The 26730-nt window shown below is 37.0% G+C and overlaps 1 protein-coding gene across 1 annotated transcript in view; it reads left to right on the top strand.

The window, feature by feature from the left end:
- LOC134744576 (muscarinic acetylcholine receptor DM1) overlaps positions 1-25443 on the top strand; it is a 117775-nt gene extending 92332 nt beyond the window's left edge. The window contains exons 3-5 of the mRNA XM_063678422.1: positions 11940-12048; positions 23223-23401; positions 23803-25443. Of these exons, the coding sequence (XP_063534492.1) occupies positions 11940-12048; positions 23223-23401; positions 23803-24595 (1081 nt within the window). The 3' untranslated portion in view covers positions 24596-25443. The remainder of the gene's footprint in view (positions 1-11939; positions 12049-23222; positions 23402-23802) is intronic.
- Positions 25444-26730: the final 1287 nt, after the last annotated feature.

Below are 26730 nucleotides of genomic sequence, written 5' to 3'. Positions count from 1 at the left end.
TTAAAGTATATCATAATAACTATGAACAGGACAGGACCCGTCCAACTCTTCGAACAGTTACCCCCATTTGAAAACAGAAAGGTCAAACATAAAACTAACTTGCCATGACTTGAATATTTAAGTAGATTTATGACAAAAACAATAACATGAGCCGTAAAAGGAAAATTAGGAAGACTAAAACAGCAGCGATTTTAAATTTAAGTTATATGCATGGGTATTTTATTTGACCCAGTTATACCCAGAATGAGCTTTATAAAATCAAATAAAATGACGACAATAGGTACTTATATACGACTCAGTAAAAATATGTTTTAATCATACACATATCTTAGGAATCTCTAGAACTTTACGTTACAGTTCTTCTTTGCAACTTCGTGATCAGAAAAGTCATGACGTGACCGTGTTATTACCTAACAAGCAGTCATTGTCATGCTAACAATCTTTGGAAGTTATGTGCGGAACTGAATTTGATATTTACCAATAACTTGTCGGAATTTCGTGATAGGTCTAACCGTTGGCTAAAATGTACTCGTCAGGGCAAGAAAGTCACAAATTACGCTAGTTCGTAAAGCAATATCAACCAATGTACCGTAACGATAAAGTTCAATTTTTATTTATTTGTGCCTATAGCCTCAAGATTGGTATTCATTCTATATGGAAATCGTAATATGATAATATATGAACTCTGCACCATAAGTTAAGGTAACTATTAGACCAATACAAGGTGTAACAAAAATAGTGGGTATCCATTTAAGGGCATATTAGGTATCGTGTTCGTATCCCCACTATTTTTGTTACACCTTGTATAGTAGCTCCATAGAGTGGGGTTGCCAGTGGCACAATAAACGCGATATTTCCCGCCATAAACCCGGTTACAGTCGAGTCACCGTCAGTCGTGCCTCTTATTAGATTTGCATATTGGAACGCTATCACCCCGTGCATTCTCACCTCGTGGCAATATTTACGGCCTTTACTCATATCAATGTGATTTATTATGGTTAATAGGTTTTTTTTCTTTATTTACCCCCGACGCTGTCTGTCTGTCTGTCTGTCTATCTATCGGTCTGTGGCATCTTAATTCTCCAACGGATGGACCGATTCCGATGCGGTTTTTTTACGTGAAAGCGAGTTTCTTTGCGGTGATTCTTAGATGTGTTTGATAGAAAACGATCCAACAGTTTGAAGAGTACCTATTATCTTTTTCCCAAAAAGATATAAGGCATTTTTGGCATAAAATTGATATTTTTGGGATATAGCGTAGGGGTTTTTTATTTTTTTTATTTAATTGGTACTTTTTAGGTAGACCATGTTAAGTTTAAATTAACTTAGTTATCACCGCGTCATACTTCACGTGTATTAATCTTGCCGGATGACTTATGGCGTTATTCGTAAACGCCTGTTAAGTTTAACAACTTGATAATCTTGATTGTTAATATTTATAAAACTAGTATGGTGGAGGGTAGATTTAGTTTTCTGCCAACAAACAGTTCTGAAGTTTGGCAGATGTGCTTTTATTACTCTGTAAATTTTATGGATTAAATAAATAAATAAAAAAATCGTTGGAGTCAATATTACACAAACTGTAAGCTTAATAAGGCTTGTATTGAGGGTATTTAGACCGCGATATACTTATATAATATATAAATATTTATTAAAAGAAAGGTTATTTCGAAAACGAAAAGTTAAACCGTTTTAATTTAGCGCAATGTTCGCTAAGGTCTAATTTTCTTTGTAGTGAATAACTACATCCTTCCACTTGGCAGTGACAGTGACAAATGACTGTGGTGGACAATTAAAAAATGGTCCTCGGGAATGGGAAGTGACCGGAGAATTGTATTCTCAGTGTCCGACCGAAACCGAATTTTTTGTCGACACCGAAACCGTAACTAAAGGTTCGGTTTTGCTCTAGTTTTAGCAAAAACCGAACCTTCGGCCGAAACATCTTATACCTTTAAACGAGCAATTCTTTTATGTATATATTTATATATTTCGGGGATTTCGATAAAATTTTGCTATATGGGGGTTTTCGGGGGCGAAAAATCGATCTAGCTAGGTCTTATTTCTGAGTAAACGCGCATTATTGAGTTTTTATATGTTTTCCGAGCAAAGCTCGGTCTCCCAGATATTAATTTTTATACTGAAACTTACTGAAATTGAAACAACAGTCGGATACTTAAAATTGTCATCTGCTCAGTTAGTATCGTTATGTCGCAGCCAACTGGTTAAATTTGCCAGATTAGTTCGCCGAAGAACAACCAGATGGCTGAATGTCGTGTAGTCATTTAGTTAATTTGTTGCTGTTAGTTTTTAATCGTAAATTTATTTTATATTTATATATTTTATTTTATGTTATGAGTTTTCATTTCTTTAAGTTTATTAGGTTACATTTAAATCACTTGGCTAAGCCGAGGCGCAAATGGTGTTTTAGCCGCAAGTGGTTTAAGAGATCAGAAGATGTATTAATGTTTTGTGTCCCTTAAAGAGTCACAATCGTACCCCCAAAGAACCGCACGAGGCTCGCGAGCTGCAGTTTGCCGACCCCGTCACATAGGAAGTTTATTTTCGTTACCCACACCACAAAAAAACAAAAAAGCATCGACCCACCATCGACCACTCCTCACACCTACACAGCCATATTGCATATACCTACAACCTTTTCAGCTTGACCGGCATTTTGGGGTCACAAACACCAATCACCTCACACCATTTCTCCAAGGCTCCAGAAATGCTACGTCGAAATCGATGACACCAGAACGAACTGATTGTTCCAGTGGGGAACAAGTTAGCCGATGACGTACTCGTATAAACGCAATGGAAGCACAGCTTACAAACACACAGGCGTATTCGAATTTTAGTTATTCAATCTGTTTCCGATATGATACTGATCTGTAAATGTCGAAAGTGACATTTCTTCAACCAAAAACGTCACTGAATTAAATGTCATATACGAAGGAAAAAATGACCAAAGCCTCCAGTGAAAATCAGTCAAATCAATCAATCAATCAGTTTTTCATAGAAAATAATTTAATTTGTTCTTAGAGTGCAAAAACGTCACCTTTGACACTGACAGATCAGTATCATATCGGAAACAGATCGAATAACTAAAATTCGAATACGCCTGACAGATATTGAAAACGTTTCCATTAAGCTGCTCTTCAGTAACATCTTTTGAAAACGCTTTCAGTATTTTACGTTCGCCAGTACTGTCTTTGCACTGTGTGTTAAATTGCGAATGTCGACTGTCTTATATTTTATATTCTTGTACCGTGTAGAGGAACAGTAGAGACTTATCTTCTTATCTCTTTCACAATATCCGGCGGATTCGCGAAACGCTCAGGAGATGAAACACGAAACTTTGATGTTACTAAAAATATAGCTTCGTATTATATTTTTTTAGCGTAGATAATAACAACAACCGATTTTTATTTTTATCAGTCTTCTTAGAGGCCAGAATGATATGATCGAATGATATCCAAATTATGTCATTTAGCTATCATGCATTTCGCTTGTACTGGTCCGTATATGTATTGGCACAGTATTTAGATATCATTCTGATGACAATGTACTTTTGAATTGGCCTGTTACCTCCATATTCATAAAACTTTACGGGCCTGATTTAGTTAAATTATGTTTTATCCCTTTCTTATAAATACATATAATGACAGGTAAAGGCAAACGATTCATAGCTAGCGCTGCGTCTTACTTAAGCGAACACTCGCGAACGCGAAGCGAAGCGGCGCGACACGGCGCGGCGGGCCCAAGGCGATCGCGTTCGCAACCAGATCGCTCACTTAGGATACTTCTACGAGTATAGGTATCAAAAGGATTGATTCACCCCGCTCCGCGCCGCGTCGTTTCGCGTTCGCGTGTTGTTTGCCTACGTAGTACGTTGCGTAAGGCTAGTAACGCGTTTATGAATAACGCCATTAGAACACTTATACCTTCAGGGGCCCGTTTCTCAAAAGCTTGTAACTTGTAATACATACGGATGTCACTTTTTGACAGCTTTTATTAGAAAGGGACTTCCACTTGTATTACAAGCTACAAGCTTTTGAGAAACGGGCCCCGGTGACAAACTCAACTAACTACTACCTATTACTAGTGGCTCTGTGAACTGTAAGACCTCGCGGACCCGCCTGCTCCGCCATTTTAAAATCTTTCGAAAACTTAAAAAAAAAACAATTATCGAACCTTCTCACAAAATTACAAAAAAATCGCTTGACAAATTTGTCTTCGAAGGTTTACGAATACAGTCGAGGAAGACATTCGATTGTAAAATGCTATTTCATAAGAAGTCATTATTAGCATCCATATTTTTACGACCTAAATATTTGTTTATTATTTTGTCTAGACGTTCCAAAACATAATTGTTTATAGTCGACACTGTTTTTACTATAAATTCGACCTCAAGCAACCGTTCACACGTGCGTCCTCGATATCAATGCAAATTTCGCATAATATGTAGCAATTTTTCTACAGCCACACAATACTCGGCGATGCCTATTGATATTTGCGGCCCATTCAAAGCACGTAGGTACAAACTATGACAAGACTATCTGATCTGTCCTTCGTTACTCTATGTCCGTTGTACGGCAGGAAGGACGTGTCATTGAGCGAGACGCCACTATAATCGTGTCTGCTGCGTGAAAAGGACGGACAGCCGTCATTGTATTGCGCCTCGATTGTTCCAACTTTGTATGCAAAGAGGAAACTCCTTTTATGTCACACGGTACGTTGTTTTACGACTGGATTCTATTTCTTGCTCCCATTTAGATAGGGATTTGTTTCTGATATGAGTTTTTAACACACCTGGAGTTTGCAGTGTTGATCTCGTTAGATTAAAGTCACGTTTTATAGAAGTTTCGTTTTATTTTAGACATAAATAAAGTTTCAAATGCGAGTTGGTGAATAACCTCTAGATTTCTAGTGTTAGGTACAAAACAATGTACATTATGTGAACTGGCTTTAAATTTAACTAGATAGCATTAATTTAATTTGTTAGTATACTCACGTCCGCCGTTCAAAATTAATTAATAGTTCGATGTCTAGATCGAATATACACTCATAATTGTTGAAATGCAAACTTACGGAGTTTTATCTATTGTGGTAGGTTTTTTGGGACAACACTTACATTTTAATAACAATGTTAATAGCAGGTGAGTAGTAAATCAAGTCAACACGCCCTATCATCCCCAAAGGATAGATTTGGACTTAGATTGTAGTTTAAAATTAAATGTTATGAAAAGTTTTCAAGCGGTCGCTGTCATTTTTAACATTGATGTTCGTTGATTGTACGAGGTGCAAGTGCAACCTACCTTTAGTACAGTGTAAGTTTATTCATGGTCTTCGGTCAGTATTTTTAATTTTTACATTTTTTAAGCTTATCGCGAGGTATACAGCTCACAGAGCCATTAGTTATTAAATCAACCAAAATACATTTTTTGCTAGACAATGGTATCCCAAATCAAAAGTATCTCCACAACGAACAGTTGGGCTCTGCTCTCATCCAATGGTCTTTTTTTTATAAACTACTAGCTGTTGCCCGCGACTTCGTACGCGTGGATTTGTATGTTGGTGGTTATATATTTTACATGAGCATAGAACATTATGCAGCAAGTTTAGTTTCAAGCCCCTAACTGAAAAAAATTGTTCTCGATATAATCCCTCTCAACACTTAGATTTTCAAATCTACTATTCAAAAAAATTTTTGCTTCCGATGCAAACTTTATTAATACAAACTTTTCAAACACGGTGTATTCAGTTTTCGTCTATTTTATATAATGCCCTTTTACCAAGTTTCATGTTCCTAGCTAAAACAAAAACTTGTACTACATATAAACTTACATCACCTTTTTAACCCCCTTAGGGGTTGAATTATTAAGAACGTTGAAATAACTTTTTTTGTAATATTATACAATGCCTTTCTAAGAAGTTTCAATAAGCATTCAAATGTAGGTAATGGATTCAAATTTTCAACCCCTATTTAACCCTTTTAGGGGATGATTATTTAAAAACGCCTAAATTACTTTTCTTGTATTCTAATAATATGCCTTTATACAAAGCCTGAAGTCCTGTACTCAACAAAAGGTTTGATCTCCATACAAACTTTCAACCTCTTTTTTACCACCTTGGGGGATGAATCTTCAAAAATGCTGAATTAACTTTTCTTCCCTTTTAATTAAATACCTTTCTACGAAGTTTCAAGTTCCTAGCTTAAAATAAAATTAGGACCCCTACAAATTTTCTACCCCTTTTTAACAACTAAAGTGGGATTAATTTTTAGGAAACGCTGAAATTACTTTTCTTGTATTCTAATAATATGCCTTTATACAAAGATTCAAGTCCCGAACTCAAAGAAATGTTTGATCTCCATACAAACTTTCAACCCCCTTTTCACCACCTTGGGGGATGAATTTTCAAAAACGCTAAAATCAGTTTTCTACTCTTTTAATGATATACCTTTTTACGAAGTTTCTAATTCCTAGCTTAAAATAAAAATTGAAACCTATACAAACTTTCAACCCCTTTTCAACCTCTTTAAGGGGTGAATTTTTAAAATCGCTAAAATCATTTTTCTTCTATGCTAATAATATACCTTTATACAAAGATTCCAGTCCCGTACTCAATAAAATGTTTTATCTCCATACAAACTTTTAACCCCCTTTTCACCACCTTGGGAAATGAATTTTTTGAAAACGATGAAATTAGTTTTCTGAAATTGTTAAAAACTCATATATCTTTTACCCAAGGTTCGAATTCATAGCTTAAAATAAAACTTGAACCCCATACAAACTTTGGACCCTTATTTCATCCCCTTAGGGGATGAATTTTGAAAAACCCCTTCTTAGTGGATACTAACGTTATAAAAGCTAACTATTGTGAAAAATTCAGCTTTCTAGGTTCAACGGTTTGGGCTGGGCGTTGATTTAAGTGAGTCAGTCAGTCAGGACTTTTACGTTTATATATATAGATAGAAGATATAATAGACATCATATACAAAAGAAAACGAGAGGCCTCCAGTGCCCAGCGGCCTTAGCACGGTCACATTTTTATCACCTGTCACCATGCCTATCACGTTCTAACAAGTATGTAAGTGCGAAAGTGTCAGGCATAGTGACAGGCGATAAAAATGGAACCATGCTGACACCGCAGGGCTGGGATCACACCGACGTCTTCTGTATTCGCGGTTCGCGGCAGACGCTAACTGAGGAGTGTCTTTCCAAAAGGGCTTATTTTTCATAGAGAAATAAGCCCTTTTGACACTCCTCAAGTATAAACACGACGCCATCCGATTCACGGCTGTATCGGTCTAAATTTCTCGAGTTTATGTAATCTTTAAAGGCTTTTGACGCCCTTTAAACTCATTTATATTGTCGTGTGTAGAGGCAACGAAGCATCTAGGTTTCTTGTTGCCGGAGGCAAGTACGCCGTTACAAATCAATAGCTCTTTAATTGAATCACACGTCGTTATATCACCAACATATAATTTTTTTTATTTTTTACCATATTTGGTGCGCTTATTTAAATAAGATTATTCCAGAAATCCCCTCGCGTGCTGAAAACGATCTAAAAAGCTGAAACCCCACGTAACTTAATATAGAAAACATTTTCACTCAATTCCGTGTAGTTCTCACTACATTATCAAGGTTTGGACCCACATGTCGCCCCCCTAGGGAGAACCCCCCACGACCGGGAAATGTATACGTTTTTCCATCGTGCACTATTTATGACGTCTTCCTCAATACGTTAACATTAACCACTCAAGCAATCCATTACTAAACCTATTTTATATACAACAAAGTAAAAAATCTAAGAGCACGTGCGCACACTTATGTCATCTTCAAGATTCATAACAATCAAAAGTCAACTTACGACTAACGAATGTAGATTCATTATGGCATGGCGCTCAGTTTTAACGTTTCGCGTTCCTATGTTTTGGAATCTGCGCTTCGAGGGTACTTATTACTGGTTCGTTTCTAAAGAGCACAGGAAGATTGATGCAATAATTAATTTGAATTCGTATCTTCATAGTTTTAGAGCTTGTTTTAGCATGTAGCGTTAATTTGGTGGTTATGATTAATACATTCAAGGTAACTCGGGGATCGTTCAGCGCGATTCATCGGATTGGCATTTATGTTCTGCCTTTGTGACCTCTATCGCGTTTGAAGTCCCGAACTGGTGTTTTGTCTTAACATTCGATTGAGTTATCGTCGATATTGGGAACCTTAGGCTTGACTTTAGCTTTTGTGTTTAGTTTAGAACCTAGTTTCAAACGAATAATATCCCTGAAAGGCAGAAACTTTCGCAGACTGCAGTCTTCAGACTCAACTAATTATCTTTATGTATGTATGTTATTAGTCTTTAATAATAACTTAACAAAAATATATGTTTATACGAAGAACAATTAAACTGTGACAGATAATTTTGGAGCATTGTTTAATCCGCCACTTTTGTTGCTGTCACTATGCCCAATGTGCTCTGAGCACTATGAGTCGAATCCCATAAATAATTTTGGAAGCTTCTAAGACTTAAAAATCGAATAAATCGAACGAAGAGGCATCGCCATATTTAAAATAGTCCATCAAATATTCTAAAAATATTTTCCAATAATGTTAATATCTTAGAGAGGAAAATGGTGACTACGTGTGTACGGAGCAGCGGTCGCGTGCGGGCGTCCACTTTCCTCTTAATGTCTGTTGGGGTTGTCAAGAAATCGAAAGAGCTCCTCCAATGAGGATAAGAACTAAGCATTGTTTACAAAAGTTAAATAATGAACTCTTGAAAAGGATATACATATTTGTAGTGGCACTGATAGAAATCGGTTTATTTTTACGCAGCGTACTACGTAGGCGAACAACACGCGAACGCGAAGCAAAGCGATGCGGCGCGGGGTGAATCAATCCTTCCGAGAATCGCGAATTGTTCGCTTACGTACGACGCATCGTAGAAAGATGGGCGTATTATTATTTAGGTATATCGCGCGAGAAATAAAGTTACGTATAGATCGGCTTAATACATGGGTAAAGCCCGCTTGGTAAGTACATTCATATTCTGATCTTTTAAATAAAAAATACACGGATATTAATTAAAAAAAAACACTGAAAAATTACCGTGAAAATTTGTCGGCATGTGTGTTAGCAGCGGCGGCAGTTATTTGAAAAACTGTTTTTTTTATAAACGCACCGTTTATGGAGAAACAAATTGTGTTAGTTAAAAAAATATGCGACATGATAAATATTGTGAAACGTATTATGAAAAATGTGGGCGTATTTTTACTGACAAATTTAATTGTCTAATAAATAAACGTAAGCATGCATATGCTGTTTTTTTTAATTAAGCCACAACCCGCATTGGTAGATCTCATAAAATAAATTGTCAAATAAATGATCGTACCTTAAATAAGCCATCCTCCCAATCGGACGTCAAGTTAAACCATTCTTAATAGGCAGCGTACCTCCATGCCACGGCATTACTAATCGTACAACATTTAACAAGCTTACCCGCTGGACTAATGCTGAGCTGGGGTATTAGGTATAAATAACGCTTGACGAATGAGAGTTAAGGGCTATTTACACGTGAACACATGATTATAGTGATACAAACAGCAACACTCTTATTTGCCCATCGGTTGACCTTATGCCTTTTGCTATAAGGTTTACGAACTGCAAAGAGGATATAATAAGATAGAGCGGTACTGTCATAGTAAATTTTGTAACCACTAAATTCAATGCCTTCTATCGGCATACTTTAAAACTAAAAATGAAGATTTATAAAAATACGTTAAAATGTATTTAAATATGGATAAATGATTTTTTTATTTGCATTTTTTATTTTTATATTATTTTGACCCATGTTCTTTCACTGATAAGCGTTAAAATTATAAATAACAAACGAAACCGGCAACGCCCTCTATACGAGAGTAGGCCAAAACTAGTGGCGCCATCTGATCGGGAATTTTTGTGATTTTCGAGGCACGTTTTTTCCTTAAACTGTATCCATCTATTACGGAGTTATATCTATCTTTGCGAACTGTCAGTTAACAGGGCAATGGTACCTACAAGAAAAGATATATGTCACCAAGTTAAACTATAGTACATGTACCTACGGTTTCGCATCTCGAATAATATAATTCGCTTGCTAAAATGGTACAATACTCACCTTCCCACAAGTATCGTATGAGAATATTTGTCTCGCATGAATGAAAACAGTTTTGTACGCAAGCGGGATCAGTGATCGTGTCAATCGTGTGACATTATCGGCCAGGAAAATGTCACACGATTTATCGACAAAATTCGAAGCTCGTATTATGTAAATGCTGCGTTTATTCGCTGTGTCATATATAGTGAGAATTGAGACTATTTTTCAATGAACGCCAAGTTTTTACTGCTTTCAGGTTGGTTAATTGAGAATATTGAGATCTCGACTCGCCAAAATCGGGTCAATAATAAGAATAAGCTCTTTTACTGTGACGATTTAGAACCAGGTATTCTGTGTTTATTTTTGAATTTTCGTATATATTAAAATATAAATATAGTATACGTAGGTGACGGCGACTGGAATGCAAGTTAGAAGATAATCACAAGTATATATATTTTTTTTTATAATTTTAAAGTTCGAATCATTTATTTACACAATACAATTCAAATTTGCACACTACATAAACTTACTTACTTAGTAGTAATATGTAACATAATTCTTACAAAAAATTAAGATTATGAATTTGGGACAACTGCGAACCAGCAAAACGGTTACTTTTGGCTATTTAACTGTATGAAACTGATACTTTTATCCGAATACGAACTTTATTTTCAAGTATTTGACTACGCCGCCTAACAGGCCAGACATATTCAGCTGTTTGTGTCTATACCTATGTTCGATATCCTAACCAGCTTAAACGAGTAGATACCCGAATCTGGAGCTTTGCGAGCGTCCAATTTGATTCCGTATTCAATTATTTGATGATTTCCACCGCTTTTGTCCCTGCGCAGCAGCTAGTAGGACGATTGGATTAGTTCGTGTATTGGATTCAAACCGATTTGCATACCCCCTTAAAACTTAACATGCCTTTCTTAGTTACTGTACAATGCCGATTCTAATTTAAGAATTAGCTATAGTTTTGATCTCGTTATGATACGACATTGACGCAGCTCGCAGTTCATCATTACGTGGACCAATAAGTGCGAGAGAAATGCCCATTGAGGCATTGACACGACTCTATGACGTGCGTGCACTACCAATCAGCGTGAGGAATTGTTGTTTGAGGAACCTTGATATTTTGTGTCAAAAACTAAACAAACTATACCAACGGATGAAAAGGAGCAGTTAAAGGGTTAAAGAGGTATTTCCCGTTCGATATATGGATATTTGGATATTACGTATCATTTTATGATTAATATGCACCGTACCTGCAGTACAGTTCCATAAGTCTCGTAAAATAGGTATTGAAGTAGAACTGTGTCAGTTTGTAAAATTGAAAAAAAAAAAAAAATGTTAATGATATTATTTTAAAATTTGCATTCTTTCACGTATCATTTGTACAAAAAAAATAAGCCATATCGTATCTGGAGGAGCCCACACTTGGTATGTTTCGAAAATTCTTCTTGTTTTAATTTAAAAAAAATGCCCGAAATGTAATGATGATATTTTTAGAATCGCCTCAAAAAGCCCTTTCGTATACCCACACACGATAAGTATTGTAAAAAAAAAAACCGTACAAAAAATAGAATGTTTTACCACTCCCCCCCGGGGAATTTTTTTTTAGGAACTGCGGGTCAAAAATTTTATTTTGACCTCTAGTATGCGTGTGCCAAACGGCTAACCTGTACATAGATTTGCGGTATTTCTTTGTAATTGGGGTCGAGCGGCTTCCGCTATCCCCTTTCATCTTAAGTAAATTATTTTTCACCAATTTCACTATTTAACGTCCATTTTGTTCACAGCGACGAGACGAAAGAGGTGGATGTGCGGGCGCGGTCTGAGTCCGGGGACGCGGACTCCGTGTACCACGTGCGGGGCGCGCTGCACGACTCCAGGTGGAAGGAGCAGCAGGTATTGTCATCATCAGCCCCTCGACTGTATCTTCACGACGAGGAGCGTTCTTTGATAAAAGGAGTGCGGGTATGAACGTCGCAACAGCGATTCGGCAATGACAGCAACACAATTTATCAAAGAAACTAATGCTGTTGGTACACTGCTGGATTCGCCATACAAATGTGACCTTTAGAAACTACTTACGCGCGTTCATTGACGAAAATTACTTACTTTTAAAACTATGGTAGACAATCCTATGGCTATCAGGGTGGAATCAAATTTGAACCCAAAACTGTGGCCATTAACCGGCCCTTCAGTTTAATGTAATAATAATTCACCTGGAAAATAGGCTTTCCGGCAAAGTTATCTTATTCATTTCGCGAGTCTGACGAGTTCGGATCTCAGGGAAACTAGCGTTACGTGACCTCCAGATTCGTAAAAACTCTTCGTAATCTTCCCGCGCATTTACTGGTTCTTTAAAGCAATGAAATTGCCTGGACTCTGTGAGTAATTATAGGATGACAACACAGCTTAAGGGTACTTGTAGACTTCGGCTTATCAAACTGTCTTTTCATTGATTACATTTTGATGTAATCTCTTCGGTTGATGGCAAAGCGCGTTAGTATACCTACAGTGCAATACGTTAGCAAGGTAATCGTCTAAACCGAAGCGTCATCAGTAGTCTATATTAGTCCGATTGTTGGGTGTATGCCTCCTCTCAAGCGGGGCCTATTTTTCAGCGGACTGTTAGATTTGTTACGTTTCCCCGAAAAACTGAAATTAGTGGTTAAAGTCAAAGAAATGGTAGTCCAGTTCTACGCTACGACACGCCTGAACCAAGCGGCTACCACCGCTTAGCATTTCGCAAAATCGAATATTCGACACGAATCGTAAATAATGTCACTGAAAAAAAAAAAACATTGGGCTATGACGAATACTACATTCTGTCAGGTGATATAGATTTCGTGTAACCTGATTCATTGCTATAACACTACAGTCATTAGAATTTCAAGAATATAATAACACCGGTGACAGTTTTAGATATGCATTTGTAACCTGGCGTCAAATGATTACAGAAATAGCTGATCCCGTGGCTCCGCCCGCAAATGATTCGGTCTGTTATTTCCCTTCCCGCCCTTCAGGGGATGTTTTTTTTTTAAATAGAGGATTGGGGATGTTTTTGTTCACTTTATACCAAATTTTTATCAAAATATGTTCTAACTAGTTTAGGCGTATCATGGACCGCAAGAATAACGAACATAGAGATCCTAAAAAGAATGAAGAAGAAAAAGGCAGTACTAGCCACAGTTAAGCGGAGAAAGATTGCATATTTTGGACATCTACATAGACATGAAAAGTATAATCTGCTGATAGTTATAATAGAAGGAAAAATAGAGGGAAAACGGGCAAGGGGAAGAAGGAGGATGAACTGGCTCGATAACATCAAACAATGGACAAACATCAAGGACGCGGCCACGCTAACAAGACTGGCCAAGAGTAGAAACGACTTTGCAAAGGTGGCCACCGACGCCCGCTAGGGCATGGTAGCAGAAGAAGAAGAAGGCGTGTAAAGGCAACAGTTAAACAAGAGTTACTGTAGCAGTAACTATGTAACAGTAACGCTGCTGCAATCGCCATTCGAATGTAACCTTTAGTTTTTACACGTGTCCGTGTGCGTAATCAACAACATGAATCAACATGTATGTAGGTACACGACGCTACGCTACACGTTTAGAAATTTCCAATTTCAAATGAAATCAAGGCAAATACCAAGAAAACTGTAAAAGCATTGGCAAGCAGGTCCATTTCACAGTTCGAATAACTGTAACCCAGGCGTGTTACTAACAGGCATTTTGAATAAAATCTCGTAAAACGGTATTCTCCATCACATTCGTAGCCGGGAATACCAGAAACCAAAATACGCCCGATGCAGCGGCGTAATTCCAATTGACTACAAAACGGTTTCGTTAGACGAACTGCATCTCGCTTGCACCACATTGTAAGTTTACGCTGTCACTAGCGAATATGTGTCAAGTGTTAAGCTCGTGGTAAGGATAAGAATAAGGATACAGGGCCCGCGTTTAGATATGGCTAAAGGCTAGCTGCATAGAAAGATTTATTAAATCTCACGTAATTTATGATACTAACTTAAACTGCACCAAAAAAAAATTACGCAAAAAGAAATGTGCAACGGCACTTAGCAGGTAATTCAAAAACTATTTTAAACTAAAGGTGTGCTCTCCCATTTATTTTGAATCTACAATTGGGAAAATGAATTTAGTTTTGCAAGACTGATCTTAAAAAAGTATTTTCTCCTGAGTCGTATAGTTTTATCCACAGTATCTCTAGTAAAGCGAGGTTTTTACTGTAAATGAAAAAAAAACTAATGACTCCATTTCCGCGCAACAATTAGGTGTATATAAGTCCACAATCATCTATCATTTCCGCTCGCCCATTACCCCTCTGTAGTGGAAAGTTGGAAACCCTGCTTTCGCTGGTCTGATCCACTGCTTCAGTCGCTCGGCTCAACGCTTGATGAGCAACGGGAACACAGCTAGAACTCGAGGCGTCCCAATGCGCCTTAGTATCGAAACATCGTATCTGACTAGCGTTTCCTTGTGGTTTAAGACGTTTCGTGTAAAAGAGGCCCATTCATAATGCAATTCCAGTGCCGACGTTCAAGTTACGCGAAGTTGGGGCTCTGATATATTTCATCTATCTGGCCTTCATACTTTTAATGTTTTCGCTCTGTTGTTTACAACATATCTGACTGTGACATTGCAGTGGGTCTATAATTTACAGTGCGGATAATTGTTATGATAATAGTATTATTATACGTATGTACGTATTATATTACGTTATGATACAAGTGCAAAAAGTAGGAAATTCGCAACATGTGGCAATAAATTAAACCACGACCGAAGGGAGTGTTTTAAATCGACACGAGTTGCGAATTACCTATTCGCACACGTATCGTAAAAACGTTTTACAGTACATACGGCCCTTAAAATTTTTGACATAGTAACGTAATATGCTAATTATCGCACTAGTGCGGTATAGTAGCACCATATGTACTGTAAATATTATGTTTCTTCAGTACTTAATTACTTCAAATGCTACTGCAGGTGTTCACGTTGCCATGTTGGGCTTGTGTGTTTGTGTGCAAAGCCCGGGTAATGGATTTACTAATTGCCAGAGCACTCGATGTACAATCAAACACGAACGACCCTCGAACGACACTCGTACGACACTAGTGCACACCGCCATGCCAATTACGTGCTAGTGATTGATTTCTGGAGTATATGGAAATAAAGAAAGAAAGAATGAATTCCATTCATAATTTCTCCATGCAGTTTTGAACCTCACTGTACAATCGAACACGGACAAACCTCGAACGACACTCGCACGACACCAGTGTTGCTGCCGGTAATTGGTTGTGCAGGATTACAATTGATGCATCACACTTTGTCAGTTACAACGGGTGTTTCAACGTGTATTAAATATATACTCAGGATCTATGAAAACGGGGCTTTTTGTACTTTAATATAGTTACATAGCAACGTTTGCTATTATGAGTTTAAATGTATTTAGGTACCCATTTTGGTGGCGCGTCATAGTTTTCTCGTTTGGCAAGCCGGAGATAATACGGTTTGCTTTTTCTTAACTTTTACTTAACTTAACTCTTAGCTTTTTCTTATAACCTGTTACATATCGAATTAAATTGAATCGAGTTGTATATGCCCGTTGTATGTATAATGTTCGGACGTCGAAATTTTCGGTGTTCATCAAGAGCGAATGCCGTGAAAGTTTTTTTCACGTTTTTACTTTAGAAAATATCACAAGTGGTTTTTAATGATAAAGGGTTCCGTTTCTAGGAATGACAAAACGGAAATGTCGTGACCCTTTTCCAGGAGAACCTTTTTTCTGAGAAAAGAATGGATCATGTTGTAATTTATGACACCAGGGCTATATGCGATAAAAAATGTAGCGTCTAATGTAATGCTGTAAAATATACAACCCTTCTTTTGCCCTTCGTTAAGTAGTATTGCAGAAAGTGTCACTGACATTTTCAATGCATTGGAACCTAAAAGCGCCTAGGTAGTAGGTACCGTACAGCCTCACTATAGTCCAAAATTTCCCAATTATGGTCCAAGGTCCAAATAATAATAGGCCATTGTCATCTGTGTCAGATGTTTTAAGAAGCATCCCGGTTACGGGACTTGCATTCGTCCCTGATTTGGATTGCTATACGAGAGACTAACTTGAATATTTTAGTTTAGGTGTGACTTAATTTGAATGACTTAGTCCTGATGCAAAATATTTTTATAAATGGAATCCGGACTAATACCAATATTGTCTAGTTCTCTCTAATAGTATAGTACCTAGTCCTGGGCTAGAAGGTGAAATGGTCAATCGCTTTCGTAAAAACTTGGGATAAGATAGCTAAAGATAACTCAGGGCTACTTCAGAATGTACCGGAGAAAGCGCTTTAATGACAAGGAGATTACCTATTGACTTCTGCATAGACGATGTCTCGCACAATGCTGTTGTTATATTATGCGGAGTCTCTTGTGTAGTAATCTATGTTCGAAACACTAGCGCCTCAACTTAGTTAGGCGCTAAGTGTTATTAACTTACGCGCTATTAAGGCGCTTTCAAAGGTCTCAGCTTATCTGCTAGAGGCTAGTTTCTAAGCGGTGTTAGGCTCTTTGTCTATGGAGCTGGTTTCCAGTGAAGTGGTTCAGCTTTGGTTGCATTTATGAAATTAGGCCAATTATTTCATCTTCTAGACTCAAATGTTAGCTATTGCGAAATCAGCATTGCTGCTGTTGTATTTGTAGTGTACTTTGTTTGTATTGTATTAATACAATACAATACAATTGTAGTGTTATTATGTCGAATTACTTTTGGCTTTTTTTTTAAGTAAGAAAATAAAACAAGGAAAAATATAACTTACAAAAAAAAGACACAAATTTGATTGATCAAAAAACTATTAGGAAACTAGTTGCTTACACAAAAACATATATAGGTAATGTAATGTATGTTAATATTTATTAGGCAATATTTACAGAAAATATAAAAAGAAATACTTTCGGAAATATTGCCAAAAAATAGAAGGTTGTATAAAACGGGTTTTAGGAATAAAAACAAGGCTTCGATATTACTTTTAAGTATATTAAAACAAATAAAGTTTACAGAGGTTAACTTGAGTGTATGACGTATGTAACGACAGGGGTAGGCCAACAAGTAAACGTCAGCAATCAGGTGCGGGCGACTATTTGCCTGCACGCAAACATCAGGCGTCCAAATTCCCAACATCCTCTCCTGGACGCAGACGCTTTGGAGCCAAGCCCAGGGCCGCAGAAAAATATTCATGCTTCGCTCGTTGGAGACCCTTTGTTAGAATATCGGCAACCATGTCTCCAGTACTTTTATATTTAACGGCCACTTGTCTGCTAGCTATCTTCTCACGTACGAAGTGGTAACGGACATCAATATGTTTACTGCGAGCGTGATAGACAGCATTTCCTGAAAGACTAATCGCACTCTGATTATCACAATAAAGGGTAATAGGTATACCTTTATGTTCAGGCTGAAATTCTTCTTCTAGCTGTTTTAACCAAAGAGCTTCTTGGATTGCTGAAGCCAAAGACATATATTCAGCCTCGGTCGTGGACAATGCTATAGTTTGTTGCTTCTTTGAATTCCAGCTGATTGGACCACCCTGAAATAAAAAAATATAACCGGTGCAAGATCTACGATCTTCAACATCGTTTGCCCAATCTGAATCACAGTATCCGGAAATCATCTCACTCATATTCCTCTTGTAGGTAAGTTTCATATTAATTGTACCTTTGAGGTACCTCATGACACGTTTTAGCGCCATCCAATGTTCTGTGGTAGGTTGACTGTTGTATCGACTCAGTGAATTCACTATATAGGTTATGTCTGGTCGAGTTCCTTGTGATAGATATAACAAACAGCCAATAATCTCTTGGTATGGAACATCTGTCAATATTTCCTCTTGAGTCTCAGCTTTCTTTAACTTGACATTTGCATCCGTTGGTGTCCATACCGGCTTACAGTTATTCATCCCGAAGCGAGTGAGTATCATTTTTATATAGAGAGACTGATCTATAGAAATTTCATTTTCAACATCTTGAGATATTTTAAATCCTATACATTGTTTTGCAATTCCTAAGTCCTTCATGCAAAACTTTTCTTTTAGTTTTTCTTTCACCATATGTGAAGTCTTCTCATTATTAAAGAAACATAGCAGGTCATCTACATACACTGCTATAAAAAGCATATCATTTTTATTTATGATACGGTAGTAAACACATGGATCTATATTTGAGCGAGTCATTCCAATGTCTATTAAGGCAGTATTCAATTTTTTATTCCATTGCCTACTAGCTTGTTTTAATCCGTATATGGATTTGTTCAATCTACAAACTTTATTTTGGTCTTGATAGCCAGGAGGTAAAGACATATAAATCTCTTCTTCTATTTCTCCCTGTAAAAAAGCTGTGACTGCATCCATCTGATGTATTGCAAGTCCATATTTTGCAGCTAAACCCATTAAATATCTTATTGAACCATATCGGACCACTGGAGCATAAACTTCATGGTAATCAATGCCCTTAACTTGTTTGTAGCCTTTGATTACAAGCCTCGCTTTGTAGCGTGATACCATTCCATTGGCATCTAACTTTGTCTTATATACCCATTTGCTGGGAATCGCTGATTTTCCTTCTGGTAAGTTTACAAGTGTCCATGTATTATTTTGTAACAAAGACTGGTATTCTTCGTTCATAGCTTTCTTCCACTCATTAACTTTGTCACTGCGAAGAGCTTCTTCTAAGCTCAACGGATCACTATTTAAAAAACTCATCGGAGACTCTCCACTCATACATATGAGAGAGGTAGGTACATGGTCAGTTTTATTATCTCCTCTCCTCTCCAGTCGATGTGGAATCGGTCTTAAGTTTATCCTAGGTTGTGGTGAAGTATGAAGTGTTTCATCAGGCAAGAATGTTTCATCATGACCATCTTCAAACTGATCGGATTCATCTGAAATAGAAAATCTTTGCGAATCATCCTGTACTTCTCTTGCCTCATCTTCAGTGTTTCCGCTTGCAGATTCCAGCCCATCTTCAAATAATGGTAAGTTTATAGTCTTATTTTCTCTCTCTTTATTACAGTCTTCATTTTTCTTAGTTACAGTTTCCTTTTTACTAACATCTTCCTTTTTTTCAGGTACATCATCAACTTTGTTTCTCTCAACAGAAGCCTCCAGGAATACAACATCTCTACTAATTATTACTTTTTTGCTTACAGGGTCAATGAAGCGGTAACCCTTTGTACAGTCGCTATATCCAACAAAAATTAACTTACGTGACTTTGGTTCAAGCTTTGTTCTTTTTTCTTTGGGTATATGCACCATCGCTTGACATCCAAAAATCCTCAAATGACTTAAATTGGGTTTCTTTCCAGTCCATATTTCATGCGGGGTCTTGTAAGATAGAACACGGGACGGTGAGCGGTTCACAATATATGCTGAGGTGCCAACCGCTTCAGCCCAGTACGTATCCTGCAATTTTGCATTTAAAATTATACATTTTGCGCGTTCTGTCAGAGTCCTGTTCATCCTTTCACTGAGACCATTATTTTCAGGTGTATATGGATTAGAAGTTTGGTGCAAAATACCATGTTTCTTCAAAAAAGTTTCAAAAATTTTGTTTTTGTATTCGGTCCCGCAGTCGCTTCTTAAGATTTTTATTTTTGTGTTCAATTCATTTTCTGCTCTATTCTTAAATTCCACAAACTTTTCAAATACTTCGCTTTTATTTTTAATAAAATATACATGTACTCTCCGAGAAAAATCATCAATAAAAGTGACATAGTACCTTGCTCCTCCCAAAGAAACATGCTTCATCGGCCCGCAGACATCACTATGCACAAGCTCTAGCAAACTGGTTGCCCGGGAGCCCTCATTAGGAAACGGTCGCCGTGTCTGTTTGCCTTCAAGACATGTTATGCAAGTTGTATCGCTGTTACTCGGTGTCAACTTTACGCCTTCAGTACAGTCCGGTATTTTATTAACGCTTGAAAAATTCAAATGGCACATTCTTTGATGCCACAAATAAGAATCATCATCAGTTATTGTCTTTGCCATCATTACTCGCAATTCCTTATTTTCACATGTAATTAACTGATATGTTTTATTTACTAACTTTGCCTTTGCAACTAATTGCTTACTCTGGTTATAAATCTCACAGCCTTGTTTATTAAAATCTATTGTGCAATCGTTTTCAACAATTTCACTGACAGAGAGCAAGTTTGTTTTCAGCTCAGGAGCATAATGAACATTTTTCACCTTTATAGTCTCAATAGTGCCATTCACCTTTACTTGGATATATACAATACCGCTGCATTCAACTTTTAATCTGTGATGGTCGGCTATTTTAATACTTGTTACAGATGGAGGAGTTATATTTGTGAGCCACTCCTTGCGCATTGTAAGGTGAATCGAAGCTCCACTGTCTACATACCAGTGTTCAGAGTCATCGGTCATGGCGGCTGAAAAAGCTGAAAATGCTGCTACATACCCGGTGCTCTTCTCTCCATTTGGCTTTTTATTCCGACAATTTCTGCTGAGATGTCCATAACGATTGCAAGAAAAACATCTTGGCCCCTTTCTAAACTTCTGTGGGTCATTTCTAGGTTGACTTTTAATGTTTGTATAAAGTGCGGTAGTGTCTGACGTTTTAACTTCCTGTAATAACTTATTTTTCACTAAGTCAGCACTAATCTTCATACCTGAACTTTCTAAACCCATAATCATAGGCTGATACTTATCGGGCAGACCTGCCAGCATCAAGGTGCCTAGCCATTCTTCGTCAACTTCAAATTTTATGTTTCTTAATTTGTGTGCCGCTGTCATTATTTTGTTTACATAGTCTTCTACGGAGGAACTATTCTCTAAATTGGTATTAATAAGTTCCTTTAACAAACCCACCTTCCGAGTTAATCCACTGTCCTCAAATGCCTTGGCTAAATTTTCCCAAACCTGTTTTGCGTTTTTAGCATCTTGAATATGTATATAAAGTATCGGGTCTACCAGTAATATTAATTTTGACTTTGCCTTGACATCTTGCTTGACTGACTTGGTATCGGTGGGCTCCGGTGTAGTTTCTATGTACTGGTACAAGTCTTCATGCTGCAAGTAAGCTTTTACAGCAAAACTCCAACTAGCCCAATTATCTCTGCCAGTAAGCTTCTCAATCGACATCAATGAATTACTGTTCGACATGTTTTTTGTACAAATTCACCCTGAAATAGCTGAAAAGTAGAAATCGGTCGCGAGCGCGGTAACTAATTTGAGGTTATGCACGCGATATTTCTATTTTCACTTTTTTACAACTTTTTACTAATCGGAACGCGAAACTAACATTTAACGGCAGGAATGGGACGGCCCATAACCTGTAGGAATAAAAACAAGGCTTCGATATTACTTTTAAGTATATTAAAACAAATAAAGTTTACAGAGGTTAACTTGAGTGTATGACGTATGTAACGACAGGGGTAGGCCAACAAGTAAACGTCAGCAATCAGGTGCGGGCGACTATTTGCCTGCACGCAAACATCAGGCGTCCAAATTCCCAACAGTTAGGTTGAAAGTTGGCATTTGTATATTAAAATAAAAATGTCACATCGAATAATACCAAAATTTTAATGGAATAACAATTATTATTATTCAATTAAAAGTAAAACTAAAAGTAACTAAGAATAACAACTTATAAATAAATAAAAAATTAAAAAACAAAACTACTCTTAATTAAAAAACATCTAAATAAGGCCCCCGCGGCATTGTGCCAAAGATGCTGGCAGCATTCCCTCGCTGAATGGCAATACTTATGCGCTGCAAGAGAAAGCCGCCAGCTCTCTGGTCACCGGTTGCGTCGACGAGCTTTTTGCTAAGTTCTTTAAAAAGAACTTTTGCGCTTGGACCCCACGGCCCCAGTGTCTCGACACCAAATGCCACAAAGTGGTATTGTGGGCCGAGACCTCGGTACTTAGCGAACTTTTTGCCTTCAGCCGCCTACAAAAAAATATACCGCCAACAGAAACGAATGTATCCTGTCGATAAGGAAAAAAATATTACTTACCGGAACATACATATAAAAACGGACCTAAAAGAAATCAGCTACCAACGGCCAATTAGACATTTTCCACGCTTCTGAAGGACCCACAAGCGTCGTGGGCCAGCATACATTATGACGTGCTCCCAGCAACACTGCATCTCCTCAAATCATCATCAATCTGAACCCAAACCTAATCCCACCAGCCAAAGCTCAAAATCAACTACCGCTAACCCGTACCGAAGGTCGTAAATTTGGAATGATGCCAGCATCGCATCGAATGCGCTTGGGGACAATTTGGCACGTTATAGCAAAATCGGTGTGCGGATACTATGTGTTGAATGAATAATCGGCTTGCAAGTTTGCGAGTTTGTTTTTTGGCAAGGTATGGCAAGGTATATCCCGTATCGGAACTGGAGCAATTTCGTGGGGATTATCTCATTCGTTTTTCTTTTATAAAATTAGGTAGATCTATGCAGGTAGTCCGTTTATCTTTTTGATGAGTTTTCTGCAGATGATTTAAAATATAGTGACTGGCTTTGAGTCATTTATAATCGGTGGTTCTAAATTACTAAGGTATATTATGTTTACACCATAGCTTGGTGCTCTAATATTATGACATCTACCAGAGATACAAAATTCGAGTAAAAGAAATAAAATAATAATTAGTATTCTCCACATCCTTCCTATTCCTTTCTATTTGTATTAGGATCTCAGAAAGATACATGGAATCAAATGAACTTCCACGAACCGTCCCGGACAACCGATAGTTCTTTTGTAAGTTTTTCAATCGATATGTTTTTTTGGAAACACGGTCATAGAAACAGATCTCCGGAAAAATCGTCTAGTACGGCAAATAGTTCCATGGAATGCAAAAAAAAAACTTCAGTCTACCTACAAGGACGTTAAATTCCTAAACCATAACTTGTGTACGAATGGTTTAAATATGTCACTTATCCAAAACACATTACCCAGCCTTTTACCACGGCCTTTGGAGAGCCTGGGGTCCGCTTAGAATACCATTTAATGCAAAATGTTTTTCAACAGAATGCTCGGTTAGCGCGGTCGCAGAAGCAGGGCTTCGCCGCTGTCCGCGCGTGGTGCGTGGCGTGGTGGCACTCCGGCAGGGAGGACCTGGAGGACACGGAGCCCGAGGAGGAGCCCTCGGATCCGGGCTACGCCACGCCCGTTTCCGTGGAGACCCCACTGCAGAGCACTGTATCGAGGTATATTGAATTTTAGTCATATTAAAAAATAAGGAGTTTGGTGAATGAAAAATTAGCAACAAACATACCAGAGCACCTTGTATATTTATGTGGAATTTAGGGCTAGGGTTGAGGTTTTCTTTGATAGTTATAATTTCGAAGAAGGTCTAGTCTAATAAAAAATAGAACTGAGGTTGTAATTATTTATTTTTTATGACACAACTTTACTTTGAAGTACATTTCCGAAACCCTTATTTAGATTTTTAATATATTTATTTCAGATTTTATTGACGAGTTCCTTGTCTGGCCTTTTATTGTGCCTAGCATAAATTTGGTAAATGAAGAACCTCTATTTATTTTATTTATTTCACTTATTGAGTTTGTACTTACCAATAATGGACTGATCGTTTTCTCTTCAACAGATGCACATCGCTAAACGTCATCAGGGACCCTTACGCCGGCCGCGGGGGCTCCGGCGGCTCGGGCGGCGACGGGGGCACCTCTCCCCTCCGCCGCACATACGACGCCCCCTCCGCCCCAATCCCCGCGGCCCGCGACAGCCGGTCCCTCCCCCCCAACACCAGAATCAACACTACTACCTCACCTGCACCAAAATCAGTTTCAGCCGACTCGGTATACACTATCCTTATCAGGCTACCAGAAGCTGATTCGGAACAAAATAGACCTACAATAAAAATGATCTCAGAAGAATCACCTCCTACAAACAACACCAGACCACACTTCCGACCAACGAGAGGAGATTCAGAATTAAATCTACATCCAGCTGGACACCCCGCGTTGACCAGAAGAACCTCACATATACAAGACGTTAGGATTCCTCTTAACGCCAAAATAATACCGAAACAACTTGCTGGCAAAGGAATAACAAAAGCACCAAAGTCGAAAAAGAAAACACAAGAGAAAAAACAGGAGACGAAAGCTGCTAAAACACTATCCGCTATTCTTCTATCATTTATTATCACTTGGACGCCTTATAATATCCTCGTGTTACTTAAGCCTCTCACCGCTTGCACCGGGTGCATTCCTGACGAATTATGGTCTTTCTTCTATGCCCTATGTTACATCAACTCTACGATAAACCCAGTGTGTTATGCATTGTGTAATGCTACTTTTAGAAGAACATACGTCAGGATATTAACTTGCAAATGGCATAACAGAAATAGAGAAGCGATGACTAGAGGTGTTTACAATTAGGAATGGATTCAATATTATTTTACTATAAGATTAAGACGGTACCAATTTAATGATTGCCCAATTTTGGTACCTGAATAAATAATCTTTGTGGCAGAAGTTATTTTAAAAGCCATTCTTTGTGAGTAGTTTCATTTTCATTAGTGAGTTGACCGTCCCGTCCAAAGAATAGTTGTATGATTTGTAGATTTCGTAATTTTTTGTGATAATTTCTTGAAGATTAAGTGTTGATAATTACTGATTTAATTTTCGCATCTTCTCCTGTTGTAAGCAGAAGATCTAATAGCCAAAGATAAGGAATTATGATTTCGTAAATAAGGGTCGAATATTTTGAAGAGGAACGAAACGAAATTGACGTGTGTGGTTTGTAAAATCTCTAGTAATTTCTCTACGGTGCACGGTGTTCTACATGAGAGGTGTGAGCTTTTAAGATTAAATGGACGAATTTAGGCGAGAATAATTTAAATAATTTATACCTTACTAATTAATGGACTGTCATTGCCAAATTTCATGTGATTTATAAGTATCTCATTAAACATTTTATTGTCAAGCTGACTATTTTAAGCCTGTGACATTTTAATTTATTCCATAACTTAAGTTTTTCAAATAATATATAATTTTGGTGTCGAAGCCTATTACCAAGTCGTTGGTATGGTATTTGTCGTAACTTAGTTCTAAGTTGTGTGCATAAACGAATAGTTTATACAGAGATAGTTCTGCCTTGTTTTTCAAACTTGATGTGTGTTTTATCTTAGTGTTAATTATAAAGATTCTAAGCAATATTTACTTGATATTCTGTGGTACTGATTGTTCGTTGCGGTAGATATTAAGAAAGTTACCTTGGAATAAATTGAATAGTTATTACATATAAATGCAATAATAGCGACGCTTATACATAAAATAATATTCGAGTATCTCCTGTAAATAGTCTGAACCAAAAATTATGCGCCTACAGAAGTTCAATGGAAGAGGAAATTAAAGGCACCGGTTAAATTAAAGTTATAATATATCGGAATAACAACATTCTTTAATATTGTCTGATATGAGAAATCGATATGCAATGTCTGACCTACAGTTTCTAAGGAATCTTTCTCAATATATATCTTCAATTGATTTCTGTGTTCATGTGTTACTTCGTAATGTATAAGAATCAAAATTCTCTGTCAGTTCGATAACATATATTTTCAAGTCTATCAAAATACTTAAGCATACAACGATATGAACAATTTAGTCGATTTCCTACTAAAACTAATGTCTCTCTTTTTAGATTCGAACGAAGTCTGTGACTAGTCTACTGAAATATATTGTAAAATAAATCTTATATGTCACAAAAAAGCGGGATATTAAAATTCTAAATATATGTACTTTAAATATTTAAAAAGATTAATATTGTAAAAAGCGACATTTAATTCTATAAATAGTATATACTGTATTTGTATCGGCATTATATTAATAGACATAGTGAATATAATGACTATGACATATACAAGCGAGTGTAAGTATTTAACTATATGAATTATGTAATATAAAGTCGAATCTATGAGTGTCGTACAACGTTCCTCTGTTGTGAATGGGGTTTTATTAACCTATTTATTATTATATAATAATATATATGTGTAGAAATAACGTATTATATCATAATTTTAACTAATCATAATTTTGTACAAATTGCGAAAAATTACGCATTTTACCATTTTGATTCGTTTCCAAATTAGTATGCAAAAATAAAAAAAAATAAGATTTATTAGTCTGCTGTTAGCCATTTCAGCAACCAAAGTTCATCTTTCAGTCATTCTGCTTAACAACAGTCGAGCGACCAAACAGTTATTTGATTAGCAAGATTATACAATTAAATAAACGGAACAACAAAATAAATACCTATTGTAAAACATGCAGTTGTAAATCCGTACCCTACAATGGGCTCTTGCCAATAACTAATCTGTGCCTGCATTTGAAAAATACTTATGGACAATTATTAAGATAAATATGTTACATATATATTGATACTTACTTCAATTTAAGTGAATTTCATTTAGTTTTTAATAATTGCTGATCAACAAATTTATTCGTTTCAGTTGAAAATTCGGATTCAATGGGTTCTTATTTGTCTGTAAAATATCTTTAAACACATTTGTAAT

This window comes from Cydia strobilella, chromosome 10 (assembly GCF_947568885.1).
Source record: "Cydia strobilella chromosome 10, ilCydStro3.1, whole genome shotgun sequence".
In the NCBI taxonomy this organism is placed as follows: domain Eukaryota; kingdom Metazoa; phylum Arthropoda; class Insecta; order Lepidoptera; family Tortricidae; genus Cydia; species Cydia strobilella.
The sequence above is the reverse complement of the archived record's forward strand: the minus strand, read 5'-3'. Positions and strand labels throughout refer to the sequence as shown.